The sequence below is a fragment of the Netta rufina genome (assembly GCF_964035555.1).
Source record: "Netta rufina genome assembly, chromosome: 6".
Lineage (NCBI taxonomy): Eukaryota > Metazoa > Chordata > Aves > Anseriformes > Anatidae > Netta > Netta rufina.
In genome coordinates this window covers 28,980,618-28,993,799 of record NC_140129.1, presented here as the reverse complement: position 1 = coordinate 28,993,799, position 13,182 = coordinate 28,980,618, and the positions used below count along the sequence as shown (strand labels likewise).

Here is a 13,182-nt window from a genome sequence, read left to right as displayed (position 1 = left end):
ATCAGGAAATGCCACGAGGCACTTGTGTCTCTCCTCCACGTCTGGCCTCTCAGTGTGGTTCAGAGCTGGGGCAGAACATGCAGGAGGAAATATCCCTCACCAATCTGACTGCCCGTTGTGGCCCGGGGTAGGAGCAGATGCTTCCCTCGTCCTTCTCTGCTGGGCAGAGGATCAGAGATGGGTACAATGGCAGGAAATGAATGAGGAGGTGTGAGAAGAGATGCAATTATCCTCATACATCACTACAGCTGACAAACCTGATGCTGGCTGCGTAGCATAGAGTAGCTGTTGCATTTCAGGAAACTTCAGAGATGTTTGGATTTTGTTTCTGAAGGAGTTTGAACATTCATGGTTCTTAGATGCCTAGAAAACCTAGAAGGTCTGTAATATTATCCTACTATAACTGGACAGATTGGAAAAAAACATAATAGGAAAACTGCTGATTAGGTTCCACATTAAGACTGGTGCACAGATGGCACAAAGGAGAATGGGGAGCTTGCTTCTTGTATACCAGCATTTACAAGAGTGAGTGAGGAGTTGCAATTACCCATGGGGGAAGAAAGAAAAAATAAAAGGATCAGTGTCACAAAGTTCTCTGCTGAGCTATGCAGTTTCCTTTTTATTCTTATCCATGTGCACCCTAGCCCCATATTCCAAGAAACAGGGACAAATCTAGTTTGTTAACGTATCTGCAAATCTTTGACAGGCACAAAAAGACCTCTCCCACCCTCTCCAAAGGCCAAAGCTTTGTAGGAAGCAAGGAAAGAGTGTGTTTGTGTGTTTTTGTGTTGTGTGTATTTGTGAGAGTAAGAGAAGAGTGCATGTCATCTGGATTGCTGTGAGTTTCGTGGCACCGAGTGACCGAACGCTCGGAGCCTTGACTTTTCCTCGCTGGTTTGACTGTGCCATCCTGTAACGGAAACGATTTGCGTGCCGTCCTCAACAGAAAGAAAACTAAACTGTTCGCCAGGCTGAGGAAAAAGATGAGCAGGTACCGGTACGGAGAGCAGCATTTCGATCTGTGTTTGATTTAGTTCCTAAAACTGGAGAGGCTGTTGCTGGACTCTAACAGCCTGGCACGTGTTAACCCTGTGATGGGAGAGGGGTCCTCTGCATGATACTGTGTGTTCATGGCCTGCTGGGTCCTGCTGAGATCTCTGTGTCTGGATAATCCCATTAACTGCTTGTGTGTCTGGTTTGAAGCCTTGCTTCCTTTCCTCCCTAAGAAGGCACTGGGAAAGTTCAGGCGTTGTCTGCTCGGTTGTTTTTGTGGTGACTAAAAGCGTGGTGCTGGGTTGTGCAGGGGAAATACGGGGTATTGTGGTGATTAACAAGATCTGGTCTTACCTCGTGACGCTTGCCCTTTTGAACAGCTCTGAAATGCTGCATTCTCATTCCCTGCCTGGCCCAGGAGGACCAATTTCATATGTAGTCCTGTCCTATCTACCTGGTGTGGTGGGAGGATGTTGATGTGGGAGAATATCACTTCTAGGGTTTTGCTCTTTACTTGTTCTGCTCTTGATATCCTCACCGTTGTGCTCCATTCATTTAAGATTTGTGCAGAGCTGAAGGAAGGGGAAGCCTGTTATCCTGTATAAAGACTAACAGCAACAGCTTGCCTTTTAAGACAGTCATGTCATTGAATAACTGGATTGCTGCAGTGCTGAGAGTTCCCATAGTCAAGGTCAAGGACTCTGACAAGAATGTGCTCTGGGGCAAAGTGGGGATTGCTGCATAGCGGCATAGAAACTTCCCCTAACTCTTGCTTTTCTCAGTCTTTGTGTTGATATTCCTTCCATGAGGTCATTATAGGAATGAAAAAAAAAAAAATCCTTTTAAATCTCAAGATGTTGTTGCCAGCAGTAAAAGCAAGTGCTGGTGAATTGGGATCCTTCCATTCTGATCCTGGCTTCCCACTGGCTAGGGCAAATTGTACAACCTTTCTCTTTGTTTCTGTTGGGCATCCTGTGTAAAATGGGAAGCTGGAGGGAAGAGAACGGTAATTTCACAGGGAAACTGATGGGCACATCTTAACTATTTCCTCAAATGAAAAGTAGTGAGTGAATGTCATGTGAAAAAGGAGGATTTATAGGAGTATTTCTCTGGATGTGTGTGTCTGACCTTGGCTGGGCAGTGTTGCTGTGACTGCACCAGGAGGTGCAGCATTTGCAGTCGTTGTAGCCTTTGTGGATGCCCCAGCAGAGGGAGAGCCTAGGAAATCTCATCTGGATGAGCTCTACCCACAACATCCTCCAGACAAGGTCCTGCTGGCCCAGCAGTTAAGGTGTTTGACCCTGGCTTTGCTGAAGGTTTCTGCTGTCAGAGCAGCTGCAGGGGGAGCAGAGAAATATGCAAACCCTGGTGCAGGGAAGGAGGGTCAGGGACTTGGTTGCTCTTTGATCTGCAGCAAAAATGTACATTTGTGCCACTGGATGCCTGGGTATGGAGGTGTTATTTTTCTTTTTCTGTCCCTCCTTTTCTGGGGAGTGGAAATAATTCTAGTGTTCAGACAGCTTTGATGTTAAAAACAAACAAAAAGAAGCCACAAAAAAAGCCTAATTACTTTGGGCTAAAAGACGCTATCTGAGCCTTAGCAGAGATGCCAACCTTTTTTTTTTTTCTTTTTAACTTGAGAACTTGGCAGGAGGTGACTTGTCTGTTTTTACCATATTGGAGATTTGGTTCCATCCTCTAATGCAGGATTGTTACTAGCGTATAGGAACCCCATCTGCAGATTTTAGTCGACTCTTCCAGAATAGATGAGGCAGCCCAGTGAAGGGTCTGGAAGCTTAGCAGCACTCGGAGAGGCTGGGCGATTTGCAGTTTTCCTTCAATTGTAACTGCGTTAGACCTTGCTTTTGGCTCTCAAAGAGCAGAGTGGTTTTCCCGTTCCCCTTCTCCTTTCTCTTCCCCTTTCCAGTTGCTTATAAACAGGTGTTGTTCTGACAATTTTTTGTGATATATTTGGTCAGTCCCCACACTTGCTTGCTCCAGGAACACAGGGAAAAGTGGTCTGTTTGGAAACAGGGTTTTGCTCTTTGCAGGACACACAGCGTGTGCTCACCTAGGACCTGTGGAGGCCCCAGGGTCCTGGTGAGGGGCAGACCTGGTGCTGGTCGCCAAGTTGCTGAATGCGTGCAGAGCAGCAAGTGCAGGAATGAAGGTGCTGCTTGTGGGGCTGGTAGAGGCTAAGTCAAAATTAGCAGTGGCATTTTCCTACGAGGATCAGCCAACACATCAAACAAGCTGTAAATAGCAGTGACTTAATGAGGGCTTTAGTGTGGGGCCCTCTCAGCCCTTCTAGGATGAGGGGAAGAAACTGGTCTGCCTTTCACGTGGGAGTCTTTCAGCAATACGTCTCCAAATTAAGCCACTGCCAGACACCACAAATACGTTACCAAAAAGCTCTTTCATGGCTTCTAGAAAAGGAGTGTGAACTCCTTTCTTGCCAGGAGAAAAGTCCCTTTCACGTGCTTAGTTGGAGAAACGTACACTAGTGCTGGTAGCCAGGACTCCCCAGTCTGCCCAGGAGTTTGAGAAGTCCTGGCAGTCCGGCCACAGATCTCTGTCCTCCATCTCCTCCAACGTGACTCTAGTAACATTTTTTCTTTCCTCAACTCTAGCACCAGGAGGTATTTTCTTTACATTTTCACAAGCAAAACAGTTAGATTGAGGAACATATTGCCTCACCTCTTCCTGATTTTTCCCCGGTTTAGTTCCTTGATTTTGTTCGCCACATTTGAAGCCTCTCACACACACTTGCCCATGCCTTGGGACACCTCTCCGGGCTGAGCATTTTGCAGTCCCAGGCAGTCCTACGCAATTCATCGCTATCATTCTCATCCGTCTGCAGCAACCCTCACTGGCAAGAGGGTAGGACCCCCTTGGAGGTCCCAGAGGTGATGCACTGGGGTGCAGGATCTGTGTCTTCAGTGTGGCTGGGCTCAGCAAGGTCATCATGCCAGCCTCTGATGGTGCTGTAAATGGTGTTGCCATGGAAATAGTACCAAGATAATGCTTCTCCTGAAATCGTTTTGAGGTTTCAATGTTGTGAACATGTTACGTGGAGCCTGCTGTTCCCTGGTAACTCTCATTTAGAGCAAGACTTCCTTACCTTCACTCCAACCATTATTACCTGTAGCACATTATTATCTGTAGCACAGCCTTGGCAATGTCACAGAATCCTTCCTGCAAAACCCTCTGTGTTGAAGTGACTTGGGGGGGACATCTTAGGAAGGTCACTAGGCATGTGCAGTCACCCTGGAGAGCTGCAAAGGTCAGTGTATGTGTTCCTTAGTCCTTCCTCTTCCCCTTTCCCTCTTCCTCTCAACCTTTGGCGTGTGTGCCCCTGACTGAGAGCTGCTTGCACAAAACACCCCTGGGTTTGTTGCATCATGTCGGTGTGCTGCCGGCATCAGTGTCATCAGAAACACCCGACCTGCATGTGGACCCGAGAGCAAGCGCTTTGTGGGAAAAGGTGTGTGGGGTGTGTGGATATGGGGTGGAAGGTGGGGGAATGGGTGAGGGCAAAGTGAATGAAGAGGGAATGGGGTGGGAAGCTTGAAAGCTGGAATGCTGAGCAGGGGGAGATGCTTGCTTGGGAGGGGAGGTTTTTTGAAATGTCTTGCTGTCCCTTCCTCCTCTTGCTGTCCCCTTACTTGTGAGTGTTTAGGAATAAGGCCATTGTGCATGTTAGCCCATGACCACCACACCTTGGGCATCCAAGCGTGAGTGGACGTACATCTCCAGAGCTCTGGGCTCTCCTGGGGCAGTGCAAAGAAATAATCTGTGTGTTCCTCAGAACCAGCTCTACATGGCTGCAGTTGTGGCTCTGTGCCAGGATTTATTGTCTCAGGCTGGAGCAAAGGATCTGTGCCTTTCAGCCTTCTTCCAGCCTTCTCCCTTTTTTTGTAAGTGGAGGCAAACACTGCTCCCTCTAGATGAGGCTGCACAGCCCTTTTGAAATATTCTGTAATATTCTGTGTTCAGCTGTGCATAGTTTTGCCAAATTGCAAGCACTTCTGCTAAAATATCCTCTACTAGTGTGAGTGCTTCTGCATGACTCGAGATAAACTGATTGGTTGCTTTTTAGGGAGCTGAGTTTCAGCCAATTTTTTAAGCTATTCCTGAGAATAAGGCTGGGAAAATGAGTTTAGTTTTATCCCTGTTGAAACTCTCTGTTAACCTGAATCTCTCATGATTCTGCAGGTTGAAGCACAGGTTTGACACTCAGCCAGGGCATGCCTTTAGGGAAAGGCATTTGCCTCTTGCTATTCCTTTCAAAAATCCAAATCTGCCCAAGTAATGAACCAGCAAATGCCATTGGCATATGCTTCCTGCATCTTAATTCTCTGACGAGTCCCTCTTGACTGTGTTAGAAACAGTCCTGGAACAAGGACCAGCTGGAAAGACAAAGACAGCAGGGGTTCATCGTAGAAAACAGGCTGAAGAAACTTTCCATAGTAGGGAACAGTTTATTAGTAGCCAAAATCTCACTGTTTCTTTGCTGTCTGGAATGATCTGTGAAACTTTGGGCAACTTTTTCCATCTTCCAGCTCAGCCAGTTCGTACTATGTAGAGTAATATGATAATGTTTTATTACTGCCTTAGTTCGGGTGTTGCAGATCTGCATATGGGTCTATTGGTCACAACCCATGTGGGTGTCAGTACAATTCTACCCAGAGAAATTTTTATCTGTAAAATATATAAAATTAAATGAGTTAGGATCTACCAGAATTAAGGGTGCCTGTGTTTTTTTTTATTTTGATTTGTTCCACTCCTCCCTCCCTTCCATCCCCCCAGAATGTATTCATGCAGTAGGAATTTATTGGGAACCTGCTGCCCAGTAATCCTACTTCATTGTGTTGGGCTGGAAGTGACTCAGCGAGGATGCTTCTCAGAAAGTTTGTAGAGGCTTCACATATCTTCATCACATGTCTGGACAGTGAAGCAAAGAGGTAAAGGAGGCCAGTGATCTGTGCTGGTTAGCACAACTTCTCCTAGGCCTGGCTCAGACTTCTCTTCTCTCTCTCTGTCTGTCTCTCTTTTCTCTCCGTCTCTCCCCTTCCTTCAGTGACAGCACCCCAGCGAAAGCAAATAAAAGCCCCTCGCCTCCACCAGATGGATCTCCCATCACCAGCCCTGAGACCAAGACTGTCAACCATGAGCTGGAACCGTCCACTTTGGAAGCACCTGGGGCAAGCATCCCAAAGTCACCGTCTCAGGTAGCGTCCCCATGACATTGACCATGTCTCTGCTGTATGACCACTGATGACACATGCTCTGTGAGTTAGACGTCCATCAGTTGCTTTTTTGGACCTCTTCCTGCTACTGAACACAGAAAACATAACATGATGGTTGTTCTCCATCAGTGTGGGCAAGAATGAGGTTTCTGAGGATGCCAGTTGTTCATTGATCTTCTTTGTATTGTACAGGGAAGTACTAAAGCTGTCTCTGAACCCCTCTACAGGGGGAAGGCCAGTAATATAGGTTGGATGGCCAAGAAAATCTAGGGAGGGTGTAGCAAGGCAAGGAAGTTTGTTCTTTACACTTGAATTAACCTGTGGAATTGAATGGTAATGCCTCTTCCCAAGAACTGCTGTAAATTATGAGGGTCTGAAGAAAAAAGTTTAATGTTGATATGGATAAGGAGATCATATGTTATTTTGCATTGTTTTACTTTAGCCTAGTATTTTACCTTGGGATTAAAAATAAAGGCATTATATTACACTATGAAGAAATTAGGTGCGTAGCAGGAAGGAGACTGTTATGTGGTTTCTGATACCTTCCACACAGCCTTTGTTAGTACTTCCCTTACATGGGGGACACCCAGCAGCATGTTTAAAATAGGAAATGTAGCTGCTGCTACTTAGCATATCATATGTTATGTTTCATTTTGGGATTTAAGGAAAAGAAAACATTTATTTTTCCTAAATTTTCCATATTTTCCCCTATTGCTGAGTAGGGGAAAAGCTTAGTGGAGACAAGCTAGCTGGGCCAGATTCATGTCTGGTGCCAGTCCTTGCATTTCAATAAGTGGGACACCAAGGAGCAGTCCTTCAGGAAGAATTAAAGCTGAGAGGTGTTCTGGCCAAACTGGTAAGAAAATACCTATTGCTGCTAAAATAAATAAAATAAAATGATGAAAGTAACTCAGGACTTCCTTGCTGTTATCATATGTAGCGATGTGATTCCAAATCCAGGCCTGTGGAGCACGGTTGTTTCCTGTTTCTGGAATAACCTCTCACAGTATTTTTCCCTCCCCTGTGTTTTTGATTTTCAGCAGGACAAAAAGGGATATTTTCACATTGCCAAAAGGTCTTTTCCAGATTTGAGAATTGAGGATGTCTGGCTGTGTCTTTGCAGGACTTCTCCAGGGTCTCTGCACTACTGAGCATTGTACAGCTTAGAGTGGCTTCACCACCCCCAGGTGGACCCCACCTTGGAGTGGGGTCTATGGATAGAAGTAGAGAGGGTAGTGCATATTTTTCCAGAACTACCTTCCTTCTTTTTTTTCAGAGGTCACCACAACTAAATGGAAATGTGGAACAAGACATTGTCCAGATCTATTGAACTTTCACTGCAGATTTCACTTGTGCTGCCTATGGACTTGTCTTGCTGAGTTTGGTTTCTTCCCTTTCCTTTAAATACCACACATAAGCCTTGTTTTTGCCAGGCTGCAAGTGCTTGCTCATTCACTTGCTGCCTTCCTGCCCACAGGAATGGGGCTGGAAGCACCCCTTGTTGAGCAAGCAGAATGTTCCAGCAGAGCCCCATCTGGAACCTCCGATGGGTCAAAGGCAAGACCGAAATGGTGTTTGCAGCTTCTGCTGCCACCGTCTGGCCGTTCTTTCCCACTGTATGTTTTAATTAATTTTCCTAAGCCTCACTACAGTGAAGAGCAAGAGCTCCTCTCCATGTTCTCACTAGGTGCTGAGAGATGGAGCTTGCTTCAGAGGGAGGGAAGGCAAGGACAGGGCTTTTGTACTCAGAGCCAAGCCTGGTGCCTATATGGCAAGGTCCAGAAACTCAGCCCATGTCATCTTGCCAGCCAGCTGGAAGACACAAGTGTCTGTAAACAGTGCTTGACTTTAACACCAATTCAGCTTTACATGTGTCATTACTTTTGACCCACGGGTAAGTGTTTTGCTCTAGGGTCCTGCAAAGGAGGCAAGGGGCCACCTACTGTAGGGGAGGCCAGAGCAAAAAGCAACAAGGAAGTGTAGTTCTCTACCCATTTCCTCCCTGTCTGAAAAACTAATGCAAATCATAAGCAGAGGCTGTAGAGAAAAAGACGACAAAACAGGAGAGACCACATAAATACTGACTTGATTTGAACTATTCCCTGTGCCAAAAAGGAGCTCTTTTACTGTCACTTTCCTTTAATTCTTGAAAACAGCTGTTTTGAAATTTCTGTGTTTTGGAAGAAGCGGCCACAACTCTCTGCACCGAGTAGTTTGGTGATGACACAGGACTTCAAGGGTCTGTGAAATTGTAAAGGTCAGACTTTTGCTCTCAGTTACACCACTGACAGACACTAATGACACTTCTGAAAACAGCACGGCTGTGGTGAATTTAAACAGATCAAGCTCTGTGGGATCCACATCAGCAGGAAGATTGTAGGGGGGTTATTTTATTCTAGTCAGCAAAATAGTTCTTCATGCTTCATGCAGTTCAAGGTATAACCTGACATCAGTATGCAGTCCTGTTGTCTTTGAGAAGTGGTACTAAACTGCTGTTGGAGATAATGCTGGACAATGTGGAAGTGCTGGTCTCTAAGACACTAATGCACAGAAGAGGGCAGAATATGGACTGTTTTAGAGAAGTAAATCACAGAAGAGTCAGGATCTTTTTAGCTTTGGGTTTGTTATTGGAGCTTTCAATTTCTGCAGGTGGTGGCTCTGTTCTGAGAGTATCTTTCCCTGAAATTTCTGTTCTCTTCTTGTACCTGGCAAGCAGTTTTTCAGTAAGGGATTGTTTTTAGGTGACACGGATGCATCATGTTCTGCAAACAGTGAAAAGCTGGGAGCAAATACACTACTTTCATCATTTCCTCTAGCCAGCCATTCAGTGGAAAATGCGTGTTTGCATTCTCACTTACACTGTCTAAAGTAGGTTAACCCATTAGAGAACTGGACATATTCTTAGCAATCTGAATAAATCCACTGAGGGTGGATGCACTGTCAGGCTGAGCCTTTCAGCATGATAAGAGGGTATTAGGATGGGTTAGAGTCACAGGGTCAGATTTCATTGAGCCTTCTCTGGGATCTCCATTTGGGCTGTGCTTGTGACTTCATCAGTGTCAGTGCTCATTGGTGAAACTGAGAGCTGAGTTGGGCCCACAGCAGTCACGGCTTCTCAGGAGCTGGACTTGTTCTTGCCCAAAACTGAGATGTGGTAAGATGCCATGAAGGGTTCTTTCTGACGTTCCATAAGGTATACTGATAACCCATTGCTGGGCAGATCAGAATCTGGCCTCATGGCCATCCCATAAGACAAACTGAGTCTGGATTCTCGTTGCATTAGGTATGGTAAGTATGGCAAATGGTGGCAGAACTGGCCTGGTCTATCGAATCTGTTTTGAGTAACTGATCTGCTCCCTTCCCAGTGGTTCTTTGGAAGGTTGCACATGCTCTAATTATGTATGCATGTCCTGTCGATGCATATTAATTGTGTTACGCTTCTCCTCTGCAGAGGGAAACTTGCCCACGGCTGAAGTGTAACTAATGATGCCAAACCTTCTCTGGAGGCGTGTGATTGTTTTTTTTATTTTGTTTCGTTTCGTTCTGCCCTTCTCCTTCCCTCTCTCCAGATGGAGTTGACAGAACCCTTCTCTGTGCCTGTGGTTGTGATTTCCCCCACCTTCAGTTTTTGTGGCTAACCTGGTTCCTGTCTCTGGTTTTTTTGGGTGTCGCCGTCTGTGCTGTGGCCGTGTGCTCACTTGCATGCAGTTGAGGAAAGGGCCTCCGGTGCCTCCGCCTCCAAAAGTCACCCCTTCCAAGGAGATCAAGCAAGAGAACATCATCAGTCTGTTTGATGACAATTTTGTCCCTGAGATAAGTGTGACAACCCCCTCGCAGGTTAGCTGCTATGCCCTGCATTATACTTGTCTTCCTCTGGACTTTTCCTTCTGATCTTTATTCTCTCTGGAGCTGTCAAGCCATGAAACCTGGTCAGGCAAAGGAGGAGCACGAGCTTGGCATGGGACCTCAGGAGGCGAAGGGATAGATGGGGGGCCATCTTAGAGGGCAGGGTGGCTAGAAGGCAGCTTTGGCCAAGACGTTGCCCTTGGAGAACTTTAATTTACAGAGAAACGTGAGAAATGCAACTGGTGAAGATACCAGAAAGTTATCGCTGTGTTCAGCAGCAGTGCACATGGATTATGGCTTGGCTCACCTCGCATCCCATGATATGTGCCTTTCAGGCCCACAGATCCTGGGTGTGGGTGAAGCATGTGTTTTCTTATCCTGTGCATCCCTAAGTGACGACACTGGCAGCTGCGCCAGTGGTGGGAGAAGGCAGTTTTGTACCATCTCTGTGCCTTTAGACGTGGGCTTTGTGGTGACTTTTAACGCCCATACCTGTGCTGGAAGGCTGACAGGAATTGGTGGATGCAGTACAGACAGGCAGGACCGTGCCTGCTGTTAATTCAGGACTCCTGACTCTGTCACTCTTAACCAGCCAGCGGTTCCCATCAGAATGCATGTTTCCAGCCACGTGGCACCTTTTGAAGCCCTAAAAATGGAGCAACATTTTCAAACAATGTGTTTTTCATCTTCACTTTCCTTTTTATTAACATCACTGGAAGAGAGGATGCCTAAATGGGGAATTCTGTGTTGGATCTAGGAGAATGGTGGTCCTTATGTATAGGGGAGCCTGACCAGATTTCTGGCTGCATCATGAGACACATGCATCTATATTTTTTATATATATACACGTATATATAATATATATATATTTCCTAAATGCTTGTTAAAGCACAAGTAATGTCGCTATCAGTGTTCATCTGTGACTTCCTTGCTAACTTTTCTTTGTATCATGCTGCTCCTTTGCCTCTGGTTTGCCACCTTCCACCCAGCTTGTGAGGAGCCAAGGTGGAGTGGGGAGGGAAGGATGTCAATGTCAGATTTTGCATTGTGATAGATTTGTTTGCAGAGCAGAGAGATGGTTTGACTGCAGTATTGGAAGGGGGGGACCACAGGCAGCTGAGCAACTCTTTCATTCTCTGTTCTCCTTTATCATACTGGACAACTTTGTCTGCCCTGTGGTTTGTATCATATATTTCCATGTGAATGCTTGCCTTTAGCCAGACATGCTCTTCTCCACCTGATCAGTGCCCTGACCCAGGATGGGATCTGCTGTGACATGCAATTGGATGGGATTTCTGAGGGAGTATTATGGTTGCCAGAACAATCTTCACTGAAGCACCCAGCAGCCACTAGTGTTCAGTGCATTGCCCAGGGCTGTTCCTGTCAGATGGCTTGGGTCCAGTGAGCTTTCTTGTGGGAGATCTTTGTAAAGGCAAAGGGTGCTAGGCCTTGCATGTAAGTCTTGAATGGCAGGTAAGATTCTTCCATGACCAGACCCTGTGCTGTCCAACCACTGAAAAAAAAGCTACAGATTAGGAGTTGAACCTTTCCAATGGCTTCAGTGTGTGCTGGGGGAGTGTACTAGAATGCCAGTTGGTTTTAGCATACTGTTGTGAGATGGGTGAACTTGGTTCCTTGCCCTCCTGGAACTGGGGATATTAAAAAGAGTGAGGTGAGGATGGTCATAAGGGAGGGAAAAATCTAAATGAGCATTGGTGTAATAGGAAATTAGAGGAGGCGAAGGTGATGGTGGTACGTGTTGCATGCAGAGGACTTTCTCTTATATTATGTCTCACTTCTTTCCATAAGTTCTTCCATGTTGGGGCCATGATGTAAATGAAGACCAGCCTGACAGCCTTGGTGTATTGTTGGACAAGTGGCTACAAGGGGTAGGGCAAGCAAGTTTGAAAGATCAGTGAAAGTGGGGTCAAATCCTCCTGGACTGCAGCTTCCTCTGAAGCTGAATAGGAAGGCCATAGTGGTTAGGCTAAATCTGACAACCAGCTGTGATGGTAGTTGTTTTGAGTACTAGTGATTCCTTCGTGACTGTTTTATTAGTGGTAATCACTGAATGTGTCGTCATAATCTTTAGCTAGAGCATTATTCAAAGAAAGGTATTCTGCTGGCATTGAAGAGGGTAGCTAAGCCTCTCAGATGTGTGCTGTGTTAGAAGTCTCATGTGTGCATGTTGATGGGATGTCCTGAAATTGAAGGCATTGGAAACAGCATTTTGGAGTGCAAAGTCATTCAGATCCCTTAGCTAGTGTGAGCTGCCGTATTCTGTATTTCTGTTCCTGGAGGGATTTAGGAGCAATCAGGTCCCTCAGACTTGTCTTCCAGAAGTTTCATTGTTCTTCTGCCTAGGTCCCTGTTCCTGAGATAAGTGGTGTGGATGGCAGCTCCTATCAGTGTGGCTGGGGGTCTGTCCTGGGCCTTCTGCACAGAGGCAGCTGGATGAGCTGTGAGGAACAGATATACAGAGAAGGCCACCTGCGTTGGCAGTGGTGGCGATCTTTTTGCCTGTAGCAGGTCAGGTGAGCCTTGTGGAAAAAGCCCAGGTTTGGTTGATAGCAAAGGCATGCTTTCTGCCTGCGGTTACGGGCACAAAGCAGTCAGGAGTCACGTCAGGTGTCTGCATCCCCACAACATCTCTGCGCTTGCAGCCTTAGCTCCTGGATATCGCGTACCCTCTACTGTGCACATGTGTGTGTCTAATGCTCGTCCTGCTTTTCTTCCTCACTGCTGCCAAGTTTGATGCCCCTGGGCCCTTCCAGGAGGGAGCCAGCCTGTTGGATCTGGATTTTGATCCCATTAAACCAGATGCCACTGTGGGGAAGACCCCCACACCTGCCTCCCAGGTTGGTTCATATCACCATTCCCTCTCAGTGCAAAACTGACTTCTTGCCAAGGGTCACCTCGATCTTCTCTGCTGGATCTGTAAGTCCAGTGAGAGTCAGGTGGCTGTTAGCTAGGCCACAGGCTGGCACTAGGTGCCTGTGCTTTGCTCTAAGGATCTATTGATTCTCACTCAACTCATCCATCCGTAGATCAGCATCCACTGTGTGCTGTATGGACTTAAACCATTACTCTGTGA

General features: G+C 46.4%; 1 protein-coding gene across 4 annotated transcripts in view; it reads left to right on the top strand.

The window, feature by feature from the left end:
• BIN1 (bridging integrator 1) overlaps positions 1 to 13,182 on the top strand; it is a 91,646-nt gene that overhangs the window by 62,255 nt on the left and 16,209 nt on the right. For 2 of the 4 annotated variants that reach the window (XM_084289274.1, XM_084289272.1), the window contains exons 10-11: positions 947 to 991; positions 6,074 to 6,224. In XM_084289274.1, the coding sequence (XP_084145400.1) occupies positions 947 to 991; positions 6,074 to 6,224 (196 nt within the window). Of the gene's footprint in view, positions 1 to 946; positions 998 to 6,073; positions 6,225 to 13,182 lie in introns of all 4 variants that reach the window. The other 2 variants (XM_084289273.1, XM_084289271.1) reach the window with 1 other exon arrangement.